This window comes from Bos javanicus, chromosome 3 (assembly GCF_032452875.1).
Source record: "Bos javanicus breed banteng chromosome 3, ARS-OSU_banteng_1.0, whole genome shotgun sequence".
In the NCBI taxonomy this organism is placed as follows: Eukaryota; Metazoa; Chordata; class Mammalia; order Artiodactyla; family Bovidae; genus Bos; species Bos javanicus.
In genome coordinates, this window is record NC_083870.1 from 78920009 (window position 1) to 78937654 (window position 17646).

The 17646-nt window shown below is 39.7% G+C and overlaps 1 protein-coding gene across 17 annotated transcripts in view; it reads right to left on the reverse strand.

Moving 5' to 3' along the window:
* SGIP1 (SH3GL interacting endocytic adaptor 1) overlaps positions 1–17646 on the reverse strand; it is a 243390-nt gene that overhangs the window by 122122 nt on the left and 103622 nt on the right. For 7 of the 17 annotated variants that reach the window (XR_009735408.1, XM_061411686.1, XM_061411688.1 and 4 more), the window contains exons 3-6: positions 17012–17075; positions 12054–12078; positions 8745–8816; positions 3825–3881 (exon numbers count right to left, since the gene is read on the reverse strand). Coding sequence is in view for 16 of the 17 variants with exons in the window: in XM_061411686.1 (XP_061267670.1) it covers positions 3825–3881; positions 8745–8816; positions 12054–12078; positions 17012–17075 (218 nt within the window). In the remaining variant the exon portion in view is untranslated. The remainder of the gene's footprint in view (positions 1–3824; positions 3882–8744; positions 8817–12053; positions 12079–17011; positions 17076–17646) is intronic. The other 10 variants (XM_061411698.1, XM_061411690.1, XM_061411699.1 and 7 more) reach the window with 2 other exon arrangements.

A 17646-nucleotide genomic window follows, 5' to 3' on the forward strand; every position in this document is an offset into this window, starting at 1 on the left:
ATTTCACTGACTCTTCATAGCAGTTGTGTGTGTGTGTGTGTGTGTGATAGTTGCTCAGTTGTGTCCAACTCTTTGTGACTCCATGGGCTGTAGCCCACCAGGCTCCTCTGTCCATGGAATTCTCCAGGCAAGAATATTGGAGTGAGTAGCCATTTCCTCCTCCTGGAGATCTTCCCTACCCAGAGATTGAACCTGGGTCTCCTGCACTGCAGGTGGATTCTCTACCATCTGAGCCACCGGGGAAGCCTCATAGCAATCAGACATGGAAAGAATCATCCCAGCCACCAGGGAGGAAACTAAGACAAATCAGATGCCATTTCTCTAGGAAATACATATAGCAAATGACAGACCTGGGTCTTGACCCCAGGTGTTTTGAGACTAAACTCTGTGCTTGAGAGGGGAAGAGGGGGCAGAGTTCAAAGGTGGCCTCCTGAAGTTGAGGTTATAGGACTGAAAGAAAGAGGACAGAGCTGGAGAGAGAGATCTTGGAGTCACTGAAGCAACATATACGCCATGACCACAGAGAGAAAAGGGCATGAGTGCCATGGAAAAGCCTCTATTTATTGAGCATTTATTATCTCCCTTTTGTCCTTTCAGTACTCAAAGTTAGTTTTTTTTTTTTTTAAGTGCAAGATTATTAAGTTTATTTTCCTGCTAAAAACCTGTACGTGCCTTTTTACTGCACTTAGAATAATAACCTAGCCCATTATATAGCCCACAAGGCCCTGTCTGATTCTCACACGGCCTTCTTCCCACTGTTGACATATGAGATTTGATCACTGCAAGCTTCTTCCCACTTCTGGGTCTTCATAAAAGTCCTCCTTTTTGTCTGAAAGTCTCTTCCCTCAAATATGAAGTCAGTTAAACCTTACTTAAAATTTAGAGCTTTGCTTAAAGCCCACATCCATCCCTAGGTCTTCCCTGCCAAAAACACAGTGATATAGTTATTAAGAATAAAACCTTTCTTATTACTTAAAGAAAGTGGAGTCTAGTGTATTAATATAATTATAGCCACAATTCTCTATGACCTGAATAACTTTTAGGACTAAGCAAATTTGAGGGAAATTCTGCTTCCTTTAAACACTCACAAGTTGTTAAGGATAGCACTAAGGTTTAGGGTTGGATGGAGCATCAAAAATACTTGATGAATAATCAAGTATTTCTTGATTATTCATCAATAATCAAATATTGATGAATAATCAATAATAATTTTGTATTTTAATTATCATGCTTCTTGTTTGCTTAGAGTATCCCATTCCTGCACATTAAAGATGTCTATAAAATATAACAAAATTTTTGTTATAATAAAGATTCTACAAAATCTTACAAAATACAACAAAATTCTTTTTAGGTGAAAAAGTGTTAATTTTGAGAAAAAAATTACCCTTGTTTAATATATTTAGTAACTTCCCTTATAATATTATTTATGAACAATTTGGATGTGGGGTAAAATGCTGTGCTGTGCTTAGTGGCTCAGTCATGTTCAACTCTTTGCAACCCCATGGACTGTAGCCTACCAGGCTTCTCTGTCGATGGGGATTCTCCAGGCAAGAATACTGGAGTGGGTTGCCATGCCCCCTCCAGGGGATCTTCCCGACCCAGGGATCAAACTCAAGTTTCCCGCCTTGTAGGTGGATTCTTTACCATCTGAGCCAACAGGGAAGCCCAAGAGTACTGGAGTGTGTAGCCTATACCTTTTCCAGGGGTTCTTCTCAACCCAGGAATTGAACTGGGGTCTCCTGCATTGCAAGTGGATTCTTTACCAGCTGAGCTACCAGGGAAGCCCATGGGGTAACATAGGGGCTATCATAGATCTATGGAATTGAACTGCGGAAAATATAAAAAAGATCTCAACATTGGGAAACAGGTATAAGGGAAGACCAGGTAATGAGGTTGACAGAATGACATGTTCTGGAGTGTATGGCTGGCATGAATAATTGAATTTTCTTAAGATTCAGTTTTCCTTTCTATAAAATGCAGGTAATGTAGTATTCACCTTCTAAGGTGGTAAAAAACAGTGGCAGATTTTATTTTCTTGGGCTCCAAAATCACAGCAGATGGTTACTACAGCTATGAAATTAAAAGATGGTCACTCCTTGGAAGAAAAGCTATGAGAAACCTAGACAGTGTATTAAAAAGCAGAGACATCACTTTGCAGACAAAGGTCTGTGTAGTCAAAGGTATGTTTTTTCCAGTAGTCACGTGTGGAAGGGAGAGCTAGACCATAAAAAAAGCTGAACACGGAAGAAATGATTCTTTCAAACTGTGGTGCTGGAGAACACTCTTGAGAGTCCTTTGGACAGCAAGAATAAACCAGTCAATACTAAAGGAAATCAACTCTGAACTGGAAGGACTGATGTTGAAGCTTCCAATACTTTGACCACCTGATTTGAAGAGCTGACTCATTGGAAAAGACCCTGATGCTAGGAAAGACTGAGGGCAGGAGGAGAAGGGGTCGACAGAGGATGAGATGGTTGGATGGTATCACTGACTCAATGGACATGACTTTGAGCAAACTCCAGGAGATAGTGAAGCAAAGGGAAGTCTGGCATGCTGCAGTCCATGGGGTCACAAAGAGTTGGACATGACTTAGCAACTGAACAACAAAAAGGTGGCAAGAATTTAGTAGCATGTCATAATATGAATGGTGGTATTTAAAAAAAATGAAATTCTTATTATTAACAAATGTGCAAATGCATTAACATCAAGTTTAATTTTTATGAAAGAGGAGGTTAGGTCAGATAGTCACCTAAGTTGTAAATATAAAGCCATTTTGTAGGAATTATGAATTTAGGCACTTGGTATGCAATAAAAGTGATTTTTGATGTGAATATGGCCTGTATGTTTTCTATGACTAGAAATATAAGAGCAATTTTGTCCATCCTGTTGTGGCTGGTGAAGTGTGTCGTGATGAGGTTAACTGGCTATTGGGGGAATCACAAGGAGAGTTTAGGTCTCCACTGGGATTCACCCTCACTCCTTGGGAAAAAACAACTGATTGCCATTTGACTTGGGAAAAATCTGTACTATGAGACTAGAATAATTATCATATGCTATGGTAGGAATATTTGTATTGCTCCCAAATTTATATGTTGAAATCCAAACCCCAAGGTAACGGTATTAGGAAGTGAGGCCTTTGGGGGTGATTAGGTCACAAGGGAGGAGACTGAATGATTGGGATTAGTGCCCTTATAAAAGAGACCACAGTGAGGTTACAGTTAGAAGGTGCCTTCTATGAACCAGGAAGTGGGCACTCAATCAGACACTGAATCTGCTGGAATCATGATCTTGGACTTCCCAGGCTCCAAAGCTGTTAGATATAAATGTTTGTCTTATAAGCCATTCAGTTTTTGGCATATTTATTATAGCCACCTGAACAGACTAGGACATTGCAAAATCAAGGCCTAGACATGAACTGACTTGACTCAATACTCAAAGCTGCTTATCAATATAATTAGGATTGAATATCTGGAGTTAATATTTTAAAAAGTGTTTTTTGAACATGTATGCCAGGCTAGGCAGGCTACTGACATATTCTGCAAATAGTTAGCTCATTGAATCCTCTCAATAATGCTATAAAGTAACTACTGACTTCATTTATGGTGGCCAGCAAATAACCAAAGCCACACATAGCTGTTCCATGGAGGGGCCAGATCTCAAACTCAGGTCCAATAGACTCTAGTGCTCTTAGCCTCTATAGCAGGCTACCTGTGCCAGCACCTCCTAATGAGATGTTTCCCTTATTTCTATGTTCTATTTTAAATATAAGCATGCCTCGACTCTTTTTCACACTGAAATATTTATAAAAACAATCTGATACTCACATATCTTTCCCAATCAATTTCTGCATAAAATCCATTTGGTGCTCCATTGCTTTTCTTCTGTAATAAATTTGAAAATACATTTAGAAAAGAAACATTTGCATTAATAAAAAATAAACAAAGAAAACTTGTCTTATCTGCATTTAGCAAGAGCTATCAAAATCCAGCACTGGAAAGACACATTAGAGCAGCCTATTAAGCAACCACACTGGTGTAACTGAATGGTAACTTGAGTTGCCATGACACTGCATAAAAGAACTTACACACTTACTTCACAAAAGACTGTAGGACATGCATAGGGATATTAACAAGTAGCTACTCAAATGTTATATAATTACTAAAGAATCAGCAGCCCCTATGTATTATTTAATCCTCTATACCTCAGGGGATATAACCAGATGTATGCAATATGTACATATTTAAATGGAAATATTTTGACCCACGTTATTCTCATACACGGTTATTTCCAACATATCCAGAGAATATTCATCCAAGTCATTAATTCATCTTCTTCCAGCTTTTCTAACACTGACTCAAGTTTTCCTAAACATCCTTGATAAAATATAAAGGGAATCAGATTCAAATTAGTTAACTCAGCCTCTAAGTATTAAAAAATAGTGTTGATGTTCTTTTCAAGTAACTTTTCTTATGAAATTACTAAAAGAAAATTTGAGGATTAATTGTGGATTTCTATCATCCATGCATCCTAGGCCTCCATGAGCACACATCATTATGAGAGGACTGGGCATCAGCATTATTCTCTCAGAATTATCTTAAAGTTCTATTTTTGGCCCTGGTACTGCCATGACACGTATGGCCACGAGAACTTGAGCAAGGATGTGGTATCATTCAAACCGAAATGTCTAGGATTCTCTATTTCTCGTGAGCAAAGGATAAAAACACAGATGAGGTTGGTAATGGAGAGTCCATTTAATAACATTCCTGTTGTTAGCACATAGAGCGATGATATGTCACTGAGCACTCGTGGATCTCACAACAACACACATCGGATGCTGATGAATGAGGCTTGATGACAGGACACCTAATTTTGCAATCACAAATGAAGGCTGGTTGAGCTACAATGTTAACAGCTGACACCATCTGACAAGTAGGTAGGAAAAGAAACCTTTTCATCTATGCATGCAGGATCACTAAAAAACCAAATCAGAGGTAACCTAGAAACATCATCGATTGATACTGCATGTTGATTGGGCGCTCTAAGGATTAGCAGTAGTTGAGTGAGGGGAAATAGTGTGTGAGGAATAGATAATGTGTCCATTATTTTCCTGTCTCTTCCCATATACCAACACCGCACTAGAACTTACAAATGCACAAATTCTGTCCTGCCTCCACCAACCAACACACTGGGACAAAGGGCCCATGCCCCATATCCCTCTTCTTTGTCTTGCTCCTGACAAAGATTATATGATTAATCAGACTACATCATTTTAAGCTTCTCATAGAATTGCCTTCATTGCATTAGTGCTTCAGTGATATTCTTTGTTATTTGAACGAAGGTTGTTTTAAAAACTTGCCATATCAACTTTGCACCTATATAAGCTATGAAGCTACTTTTGAGGACATGCCATCTCATAATAAAAAAATCTCTCTCGTGGTGAATGGCATGGTTCTTACTTCCTTTTTGTCATACTTGTTTTCTTTTAAAATTTCTACTTTAACAATGTTTGCACATGTCTTCCTTGCAAAACTCTCCAAATCCTCCTTATAAAGCTGCTGCTGCTGCTAAGTTGCTTCAGTCTTGTCCGACTCTTAGCGACCCCATGGACTGCAGCCTACCAGGCTCCTCTGTCCATGGGATTTTCCAGGCAAGAGTACTGGAGTGGGGTGCCATTGCCTTCTCTGCCTTATAAGGCATATATAATACATTCAAAATACAAATGTAATTTAGGGTAATGGGAAATCAAATGAACTAAGCTGATCTCAAAAAACTAAACTTATGAATTCTGTGATCAGTATAGTACTATTAATAGATCTTTTAGTCCTTAATTCTTTATTACAAAGAATTGCTATCTAAAAACCAGAGATTAGATAAATTATTGAGTTCAAAATTTTTGAAGTTCTACACGTTTGCTTCCATGATAATCTCATCTCTGTAACCAAAGCCTTTCAAGACCAGGATAGTTGATAGGTTCAGCTAAATAAAGACAAAATGAGTGTGTGTATTTCTTTACTGACAATATTAGAAATACAAAGTTCCTCAATTTTTTGAATTTTCTAGATCTGGGCTGAGGGAAAGTTTCTCAGTTTCCATGGAAACCAATGGAAGATTGTGATAAAGAGAAAGCAAAGCCTATAAAAAGAAATTTCTTTTAAAATAATAACACTTTAAACATAAATACTACACACCAACAACAAATCATAATAGTACATTCTTTTGGGTCGATATTAAACACACACACACACACATATACACACAGTTCTCTTAGAGAAATTAATAATTTAGCATCATTCACACTAGTGAATTCTTACAAATATATTTGGTTTTGCAAGTGGAAATTATCAAGTTAGAGCTAATGTAGAACCTGGTTGAAATTCTTCTGGTAAAACTCTAAAGAAGCAATTCTCCCAGTTTAACAATTTAAGCAGCTCATAGTGGTGATATGGAGGTAATGGCTCTATTGATTTTCAATTGGGAAACAGAGTAAAACCATGGAAGAATGTAATTTAAGTGGGGAAATATGTAAAAATTAGGCTTAATATTTAGAGCAATATTGGCTATTCACCAACATATTCAATATAAAGAGTGATTTTTCTCTTGAAGTAAAAGGTATGTATTTTTAAAATTCTTTTCTATATTTTCTAAAATCCACAATTTACATGAATCACTTCTAAAACTTGAATATATGACTGTTATTTAAAGATAATCAAGGCTGATAGCAATATCGATCATGTTTTAATAGGTATTTTACTTTGGTCAAGCTTATTATCTCCTCTCAGATAATATGATTGGTTAGATCAATAAGTGTAGTAAAATTGCATTCAATTATACATTCATCAAAGTTCTTAATTTTAACTGTGGATGCTCCTCTTTTCCAAGGTCAGATCATGGCCACATTGTGCTCTTTGGTGAGAAGTATTAAAGACATGTGAAATACTGCCTAAATATTATCTTTTTGCCATTGAGATAGACTTGTCTCACTTTGTAAATAACCCTATGCTGCTAAGTCGCTTCAGTTGTGTCCGACTCTGTGCGACCCCATAGACGGCAGCCCAGCAGGCTCCCCTGTCCCTGGGATTCTCCAGGCAAGAACACTGGAGTGGGTTGCCATTTCCTTCTCCAATGCATGAAAGTGAAAAGTGAAAGTGAAGTCGCTCAGTCGTGTCTGACTCTTAGAGACCCCATGGACTGCAGCCTACCAGGCTCCTCCGTCCATGGGATTTTCCAGGCAAGAGTACTGGAGTGGGGTGCCATTGCCTTCTCTGAACCCTATTGAATAGCACTATCCAATAGAACTATCTGTGAAGAAGTAAATGTTCTGTATGTGTGTTGTCCGGTATGGTGGCAACTAGCCACAAGTAGCTATGGAGTGCTTAAAATGTGGCAAATGTCACTGAAGAATTGAATTTTATTTTATTTTTAAAAATTAAAAAAAATAGGTATTTATTTAACTGAAGTATAGTTGCTTTATAATGTTTCTGGTATACAGCAAAGTGGTTCAATTATATATATATATACACACACACAGGTGTATATATATACACTCATTCTTTCCCATTATAGGTTATTACAAGATATTGAATATAGTTCCCTGTACTATCAAGTCGGAGAAGGCAATGCACCCCACTCCAGTACTTTTGCCTAGAAAATCCCATGGACGGAGGAGCCTGGTGGGCTGCAGTCCATGGGGTCGCTAGAGTCGGACATAACTAAACGACTTCACTTTCACTTTTCACTTTCATGCATTGGAGAAGGAAATGGCAATCCACTCCAGTGTTCTTGGCTGGAGAATCCCAGGGACGGGGGAGCCTGGTGGGCTGCCGTCTATGGGGTCGCACAGAGTCGGACACGACTGAAGCGACTTAGCAGCAGTGCTATAAAGCAGGTCCTTGTTGTTTATCTATTTTACATATAGTAGTGTATATCTATTAATCTCAAATTCCCAATTTATACCTTCCTCCCTTGGGTTTTTCCTTGATAAACATGCTTGTTTTCTATGCCTGTGGGTCTATTTTTGTTTTATAAATGGGTTCATTTGTATCTTTTTTTGTTGTTTTAGATTTCACATATAAATGATATCATATAATATGATGTTCATCTCTGTCTGCCTTACTTCCCTCAGCATGATATTCTCTAGACCTATCTATGTTGATGCAAATGGCACTATTTTATCATTTTTTATGATTAATATTTCATTGTATATATGCACTATGTATTTATCCATTCATCTGTTGATGGCCATTAAGTGAGGAACTGAATTTTAAATAGCCACATGTGGCCACCATTTTGAACAACCCAGCTATCATTGTTGTATAGTCTGGGCCACCAGGATCAGCACCCCAAGTCCACTGTGAAGTACCTGAGGTCCCACAGGCCCAGGTCCTGCCAAATTCCTAATGTTACTTAGATAGTGCTTACCCTAACAAATGACTACTCAATATGTATAATGTTGTTTATATTATAGCCAAAGTTTTCTTAAAGATAGCAGATTCTTTTAAAAATCTGAATTGCTGTCCTTTTTCTAAGACATAGGCATGTCTCTTATGCCTGATCACTTTTTAAAAGTATATTCAGACATCAACATATACAATCTATAGAGTTGATTTAAAAATTGGCCCCAGTATTGGGGAATACTATCTAAGAAAGAGTCTTAAATGCTTTTGTGTTTTCAAACTTCAAACTGGGATTTTACTCACTGTTTCTACAACCCCTTGGAAATTTTAAACTAAAATCTGTTTCCTTACCGAAACTTTTTTTCCTCCTTCACGCGCGCACTCTGCTTTGTTATTGTAGGGTGGTTCATGTGGGCTGGGCTGCTGGAATTGATTGTTTTCATGTAGAAAAAAGTTGTTAAAGGATCTGTTTGTTCTTCAAGACACATATAAAGAATCACACGGAGTCAGCAAACATACCATAGAGGAAACAACATCTAGGCCAAATTGGAGGGCCTACCAATCTTGGCAGGGTTCTCGAAGCAAAGAGTGGACTTTGGGGCCCATAATGAGGCTCTATTCAGCAGGCCAGTGTGGCTAGGCCAGGAGAAGAAGGGAGAAGGGGAAAGAGGCATCCCAGGCACCAGGGGTGATGTGAATCCAGTCCTTATTCAGCCAGCACTTAATTTATAGGTAGAGACCAAACACTGGGCCACACCAGAGACTGAATAAAGATAGTTGTATTTCTAATGGCAGTTTGAAAAGGCTAGCTCCACTGTTTATTTCCCTGGATCATAGCCTTCTGGGGAGACATCAAGACAGAGCACACACAGCTGCCAGCTCCAAATCTGGACCCTTTCCTGCACACGTGTTCAGGATAAGCTGAGATCTCCTCATAGCAATGAACGTGACATCCAGTCCCCTGGTCTAGGTGTGGATGGAAATCTGAACTGCTTAGGAAAAACTCAGAGTGTGTCCTGCACAAGTCAGAGTTTGTCTCTGGGTTAGACTGCATTGCCACACAGATGCCTAAAGTCTCAAACTTCGAGACAGACAGCTTGGCCAGGAGTGGGCATATTCGACCAGTGGAGAGCAGGGCAAGCCCATCTCGCTACATGCAGCCCAGCCACAGAGCCTCTGTAGGCAAAACCTCAAAAGCCTTGTCACCAAAGATGGGCTTCACTGGATTTGCAGAAACTGAATTTAAACAGTTAAACCTGTTGTGTAACTCCTGTGTTGACAAAGTCATTTATAAGCATGAAGTGGGTACACCAACACCTATAGTTTGTAGAACCACGTTAGTGAAACCATAAATTTCAACTTCAGATATTCAGAAAGAAATCACTTTAAAGCTTACTTAGCCACGTAAAAGTGGACTGGCTCCACTGACATAAGGTCTTAAAGAAATCAGTCTGAGTTTGAAAGAAAATAAGGTTGAGATTTCCAGGGTCTAAATGCAAATAGAAATTTTGGACTTCTATAGCAACTAGTCTGAGAAGGCGTTCTCAAAATTTGGTGCCCATAGTACGTGGGGAAAACTGGAGGCACATTTCCAAGTGGTAAAATATGCAGCTGGCTTCTGCTGCTGCTGCTGCTAAGTCGCTTCAGTTGTGTCCAACTCTGTGCGACCCCATAGATGGCAGCCCACTAGGCTCCTCTGTCCCTGGGATTCTCCAGGCAAGAATAGTGGAGTGGGTTGCCATTTCCTTCTCCAATGCATGAAAGTGAAAAGTGAAAGTGAAGTCGCTCAGTTGTGTCTGACTCCTAGCGACCTCATGGACTGCAGCCTACCAGGCTCCTCCATCCATGGGATTTTCCAGGCAAGAGTACTGGAGTGGGGTGCCATTGCCTTCTCTGATGCAACTGGCTAACAATGTCCAATTACCTAGGAAGCTGTACACCCTGTTTCTGAGAGCATGAATTTATTTTGAAGGCAGCCTATTTTCCAAACAGGTTTGTATTATTTCCTGAGAAATCAAAATTAAATAACTCCTCTTTTCTAAAATCATGACCAGTGATACATTCGTGGCAATTCCAATTAAGGAACAGAGGGCACGTCTGCTGGTAAATAACTCGATGTGACTGGGCATGGTGGCAATGACAGAGGGATTGGGGAACTCAGGGCTGAAGCCCTGCCTTAGGATGGGTGAGTCTGCAGAATCGCAGCGGGGCTCATGGGCACAGCACATACTGAGTCACCGGTTGCACACCAGTGCTGTGCCAGGCACCAGGTGCATGTTCCCCTCAAGATGCAAACAGGGGGTCCCTAGAAGAGCAGAGACCAGAGACAGCAGTGGGGCTTCAGAGACGATTACCGGAGGCATGGGAGGAGCTTTAGAGAAAGAAAAAAAAGGACAAGACTGAGGGTGCCAGAGGGAGAGAAGCAAGAGACAGCAAACCAGCCTGGGAGCAGCAGGGAGGGAAAGCAGAGACTAGCTAACAGAGCCTTGCAAGGGTGAGAATGAAGGGGACAAGAGAACTCAGGGAGGCGACTGAGACAGAAGCAAAGAGAAGACACAGAAGCAGAGTACCTGAGACAGAGTTAACGAGAAGGCTCTGAGCCAGAAGCAAGAGGTGAGGAGAAGCTGAGTCTTCTGGGTCTTTTTTTTCCCCTGCTGAATAGAGCCTTGATTATAGTGTTACCCAATGTCTGATAAATTTCAGTCTACTTCCTTAACATTTCATGGAGAGAACTACATGAATGCAAAAGGCACCCCAAAGCTAAGAACCTTGAGTTAAATGTGGGAGAAAAACTCCTACCATAGCTGCAATTAACACCCCAATTTAGGTCTAATATTATAAAGGGTGATTAAAAAAAATTATCTATCAGGTTTATTTTAGTTCCCACTCCAGCCCAATGAGCCTAATGTGAGTCCCCCTTTTTTTTCCTCCTTCAATAACAGCTGTTCTTTTGAACCTTCTGAATAGGCATCTGATTCAGCTTTGAAGGAAGTCATTTTAGAAGCTGGTGCAGCCTGTCATCAGGACAACTTGGATAAACCCAAGCTCATGCACCACCGACTTCTCTAAAAAGGCAAGAAATCTGGTGACCAGTGAGGAATCAGAGTTCCTGTTAACTCTTAAACCGGTGAACACATTTTCTTCCTCCAGGCTGTAAATTCAGGCATAAGTGGTTTCAAGACCATTCCCTACTTATGAATTTAATACAGAAAATGTATCTGCAGCTCAACTGCAAAAAGGGAAAGGCTTCTTTCAATTTTATTGGATCTCAGCTCCATTATGACTTTGTGGCCTCTGTTGGAGAAAAGCATTCTCATATAATGAGCTCTTATATCATTAAATTGGAAATGAAATAACAGTTGATGGTAGCAGCCCCTGCAGGAACTGTCTGACTTTTGACCCATCATATTGATGACTGGTTGCCTTGCCTGCTCTGGGGCAAGGTTTTAGGTGAATGCAATAAGTAAGTTTAACTTGACCAAGACTGTATTTATGTCCCGTGCAATTACTACAAAAAATTACAACAGTGAGAGGTCTGAAAAGTCATTTAAGCTCATTTTTTCCCCCGGCAGGAAAAAAAAAAGAAACGGGGCTTTAAGAAATTTAAACTAGCATAGGTTGAAATGCAAACCTACTAAAAATGGTCATTTAAATACTTACAATTCCATCTCTATCTGGTGAACCTCTGTAACAAAAAGAAATTAGTAGCTATTAGGAAAATGAATCATTCTTGCTACACAGACTCAAGTACAACAATAAGAGTCATTAACCACCTCTCGCCAGTTCCCACCCCAATAAACCTGGATAATGAAAGCTACTCAAAACAAATTGGTTGAATGATATTTCAGTGTGGGGTGTGTGTACATGTATGTGGGAGGGAGAGATTCATTGAAAATTGAAATCCAAAAGGCACAAGTTGTTGGCGCAGTGTCTTGCCCACTTTTGAGAGAATTCAGTAAGAGCTGTCCCATTTAATCAGCTGCCATTTAAAACTACCACCAGGAATGCCAACTGATTTGTTCTCTCATCTTCTCCCCATAAGTGGTCTTGAATTTCCTCTTATAAGAAGGAATTTCTATGGTATTTTTCAAGTCACTTTGAGAATCTGTATTTTCCTCCATCTTTCTATATTTACTGCTCCTTTGATTACATGAGAACGGGAAATGAAGGGCAATTTTACTAAATGGTTCACTTTGATGACTAAAGTCCAGGGTATTTAATCCACAGTGATGCTAGGCTACAGTGTTTAAGAATAAGGTCTTTAGAGAAGGATGAATCTAGGTGTTCCGACTCTATTATTTACTAATTCTCTGATCTTGGACAAATTACTTAACCTCTCTAAGTCAGTTTAAATATGATAAGTATATAAAGAACTTATAATGATTCCCAACACATACTAAGTCTTCAAAAATGTTTGTTACAGGTTTTTTTCCTCTTCCATGATGGCCCTGCCCTAGGAACAAACACAAAACTGCCCACTTGCAGCCATATTAGACTTTATAGCAATAGAGGAAGGGTATTACTGTTACTCTGGAAAATTGAGGAGGAACAGAAGAAAGGGAGAAGTAAAAGGGTAGTCATTGTAACTTTATAACCTCATATTAATTCTAATATTAATATTTTAATTAATGTTAATTCTAATATTAGTGTTTTAATATTAATTCTAAATATTATTTTATTAACATGGAGACCAGAATCATGCTCAGGTGAGGACCTGCACTGTTTGAAAGGAAACCTTAGTAAGTGCTTGGGTGGAGTGAAAATAAAAGTCCCTTAGTCATGTCCAATCTTTGCGACCCCATGGACTATAAAGTTCATGGAATTCCCCAGGGCAGAATACTAGAGTGGGTAGCTGCTCCCTTCTCCAGGGGATCTTCCCAACTGAGGGATCGAACATCGAACCCAGGTCTTCCGTATTGCAGGCAGATTCTTTACCAGCTGAGCCACCAGGTGTGGCTGGAACTGTTCCTTAGGAGGTGGGATCAAGTAAAATGTTCTTTATTTGCTGGGACATCTTCTTAGCTCCAAGGTTTGATTCCTTTCCCTGCCAACACCCCCTTCAAAATTAGCAGAGCATTCTACTTGGATTACAAAACATTTGATGGGAGTGCATCATTTTTCATAGTCATTTCCCTGTGGATGCAAGAATGAATCAGTGATACAGGGGCTAGAAGTAGAGAGGACCCTGATTTTGAAAGACCATGAGAGCTGACAGAAGTCTGAGGGTGTTTGGACATTTGCTGGCTATGAGAATTCCGAGCAGTTGCTTCAAAGAAATTTCATCTAAGAAAGAAGGATAGGAAGAGTTATATATAATTCATTGAACAAATATTGAGTGACTTACAATGGGCCAGGCACTAGACTAAACTCAGGAGATAAAATGATGAAGAAGATATGCTTTTAAGATAAGCAAGTAAATCCAGTGGGTTATTATGACCACAATAAACCCAGGTGGCAAGAAAGCACAGAGAAAAGTACCGACTCACACTCATCAAAGCCAATTTTCCTTATCAGATTTATATACTGAAGAAACAGACATTTCTTACTAGGATTTCAGCCTCTGCTAAAGGGATCAGGAGAGAGGAGAGTTTGTTAACTTTTGCGTAGGACAGATCCAGCGGCACTCATCCTCGTGGGGCTGTCTTTAGGGGCAGGTGATAGATGCAAGGGGATCTAAAATGGGAGGCCACTTGGTTTCATGCATATTACCACTATAGGGATGGCATTTCAAACATTTTCATCAGAATAAATGTAATTGTACACAGCAGTGATGATGTCTGTTTGAATCCTTTGTCTTATCCATTGATGGAAATGAGGCTGGTTCTTCCCAGTATGGTGGTAGTAAGCACGGTGATGCAGGGCACCAGCTGTAGCACCAGACTGCAGGGTTCAGTCAGCTCAGATCTCCCAGCTGCATAACTTTGAACAAGAGCTTCAGCCCTTTGTGTTTCAGTTTCCTCAGTTACGTAATAGCTGTGATAACGGTATATACCTCACAGGGCTATTAAAGGATTCAGTGAGTTAACATAAATGAAGAGCCTGGAATGGTGCCTAGAACATTGTAAATACTCATAAAATGTTATCTAGATTAAAGTTATTATATCAATATAAGCTGACCCAGGATGAGGAGTAGAGATTTTAGTAGCCTCAGACAATTGGACATGTCCTCAATTTATTTCCTAACCCCCTTTTATTAAGTTTTATGTGTTTAAATAAATACAGCAGACCCACTATATTTACTGACTTGCATTTTAAAACTGATCATCTACCAGGCACCATTTGCCTCTGTTTTTAAAAATGACAGTTACCTCTTGCCACTACTCCCTTTTCTTTTACCCCTCTATTGGTCTTGATTATAATTTTATCCGTCTATTCTGTTGTTTTTTTTTTTCCCCTCCTGGGTGATAAAAGAACAGGCACTTGATTCTGGACTAGAAAACTGGCTCCATGTCTTATTTTCTGGGAAGCCTTCAGCAATTAATTCATTTTGGCATTGATTTCTCATCTCTAAAATTGAGATATTACTTCTAACCTTATTGAATTACTGTGAGGATTAAAAAGGATATCAGTGCATTACAAAATACCTTGCACAGAGCCTGCCATTTAGCACAGGCTCTCTCTTTTCCTCTTTCTATCAGCCACTGTAATGATGATCAAATCAGGAAGCTCTGGTTCTAACCCCACTCTATCTAAGGGCACCCAATCAGCTGAATTTGGAGCTGGCAGCTACCATAGCAGGTTGCTTGGCAACCCTCATGGAGTTGCAACAGCCCTGAAAACAGTTTGAATCAGCAAGGTTCAGTGATGGCAGACTATCATAAGCATTACCTAAATTTGAAGGGATAGCACATTGCCAGAATATTTCCCCAGCCTTCTGCAAAAATGATATGTGACCCAATCAGAGATCAGGGGGTTCCTGAAAGGCAGAGGCTTACATTAAATGGCTTGTCTTTTGACCATCACCGCTGATGGAACCAGTTTATAGCTAATTTGCTACACCTAAGTAAACTGGGGCACTCAGATTATAAGAAGTGAAAGAGATACTTGGGATTTTACAAGCAAATGTCTCATTAGAGTACTTCAGAGAGATGTCGGCCATCTACCCAAAGCCGTGAGGAGTAACGTTCTCATTTTCATGATTTTAGAAGTGATGATGGAACAGCGGTGCTTTCGCCAAAGGCAAATAGCTCAGCCTGCCCCGGGGAGGTTGTCTGACCTCTTTTCCCTTTTCAGGGACTTTTTATCCTTTTTAGTTTTCTTCACACACCAGAGATTACGTGTAGTCAGCTACAGACACTATCGTCAAAGAAAACTGGATTTGGTTTCTGCTAACAACATTCTCCCGAGATACGTCTAATAGTATCCCACATAGCACGTGGCACATTGTAGGTGACACGATGTTGCTGACAGACGGACTGCGACAGAGTCTGGCCTTTCAGGGAAATTAGACTCTAACGTCAACGCAGGCCCATTAGAGGAAAGTGTATTCTAAGGCCGTGGAGCTATTGGCAAAGCTGAAGCCAGGGCCCAGGTCTCCTGACTCTGCTGAATGAACCATCTCCTATTCTGATTAACTTTTCAAAAATGTCAATTTCTTAAGAAATAACGGAAGTTGTATAATGCTCAGAAATTTTTCTAATTTAATCATTTAAAAACATTGGCAAGACTAGATAGAGCAAATGTAGTTTCCATGAAATAACTATTTACCAAAAGAGAAAGCACAAAGAAAAGGTAAGATCAGGAGACTTAACATCTGATATTTGGACAAAACATAGCTTTTTACCCCTCAATCGGTTACAGTCTCTGGTTTAAAAGCCTCAAGACTTCAAGGTTGCGCACTGTCTAAGGAAGAAAGCCCAGACACCTCAGCCTGGCACTTAAAGCCCTTCCTATCCAGCCCTGATCTTTTCAGCCTCACCTCCCAGCATCACATTTACCAGCAGTCGACAGACAGACAGACTGCCCTGTTTGGCTTGTCCTGAAGACCTCCCTGGATTTTCTACATCTCTGCTTTGGCTGTTGCTCCCTTTGCATGAAATGCATGTCCTCATCTTCTTGAAGATCAAACTCAAGGGTCCTCCCACTTTGAAACTTCATTGAACATCTCTTTAAATATGAGCTTTTCCACCCTTGAATTTCCCAGGAAATTCCATTTTTAGTTGCTCAAAAGGAACTTACCACATATTAATTTGTACTAGTAATAGGAGTAGTGGCTGCTGCCATTCACTGAGCATTTACTAAGTACTAGTTACCAGTGTAGTCATGTTAAATGTTAGCTGTTTTATTATATGAAAGATACTTCAATTTGCATGAATTAAAAATTATCAGAGGACAAGGCCACAAGGTAATGCTCCACATCTTGTGATAACATTTATGCAGGACAAACATGTATAGAAGGAAAAGCTAAAGGTGTGAGATCAAGATAACCCTTTTCCTTTTTAATTGTTTCTAAACAACTATTGATTTTCCCATTTTCTAACTTTCTTACAGGGATTCTAGCCAAATAAGAGGTTTAACGGGCTCATTATTCTTCTATACAGCAGCCCAAACCAGATACACATTCCCACATGGGCACTATCAGCTGATGCTGAGCAGTGGTGTTCTCCTCAAGTACATACGTAGAATCAGTGTCCTTTTCTTTCTTCCGTATTCCAAAGGCCTTCCTTGTACGTTTTTTCAATCCTGTGGGAAAACAACAAAAGGTCAGAAAGTCTATTTTCGAATGTTCCTAGCAACATTCAAGGGAACTATTTTTAAAGTTGCAGCACATTAGTTAAATCTGAATGTTCAAAAAGACATGAAAGTTTCTTCATGTGTATGCATGTGTGTGCATATGTGTATGATTCATTATCATATTTTTCAACAGAGTTTATCAAGGACATGGCACTGTAAGCTCTTAGCACTATAAGCAATGTAAGAATATAAAAGTGAGGCTTCCCTGGTAGCTCAAGCAGTAAAGACTCCACCTGCTAATGTAGGAGATGTGGGTTCAATCGCTGATTCGGGAAGATCCTTCATGCTGCGGTGCCACTAAGCCCATTTGCCACAACTATTGAGCCTGTGCTCTAGAGCCCTGGAATCTCAACTACTAAAGCCCTCACCTAGAGCCCATACTCCCCAACAAGAGAAGCCACTGCAATGAGAAGCCTGTAAATTGCATTTGGAGAGTAGGCCTGGCTTGCTGCAACTAGAGAAAAGCCCACACAGCAATGAAGCAAAACTAAATAAGTAACAAAATTATTTTTTTTTAAAG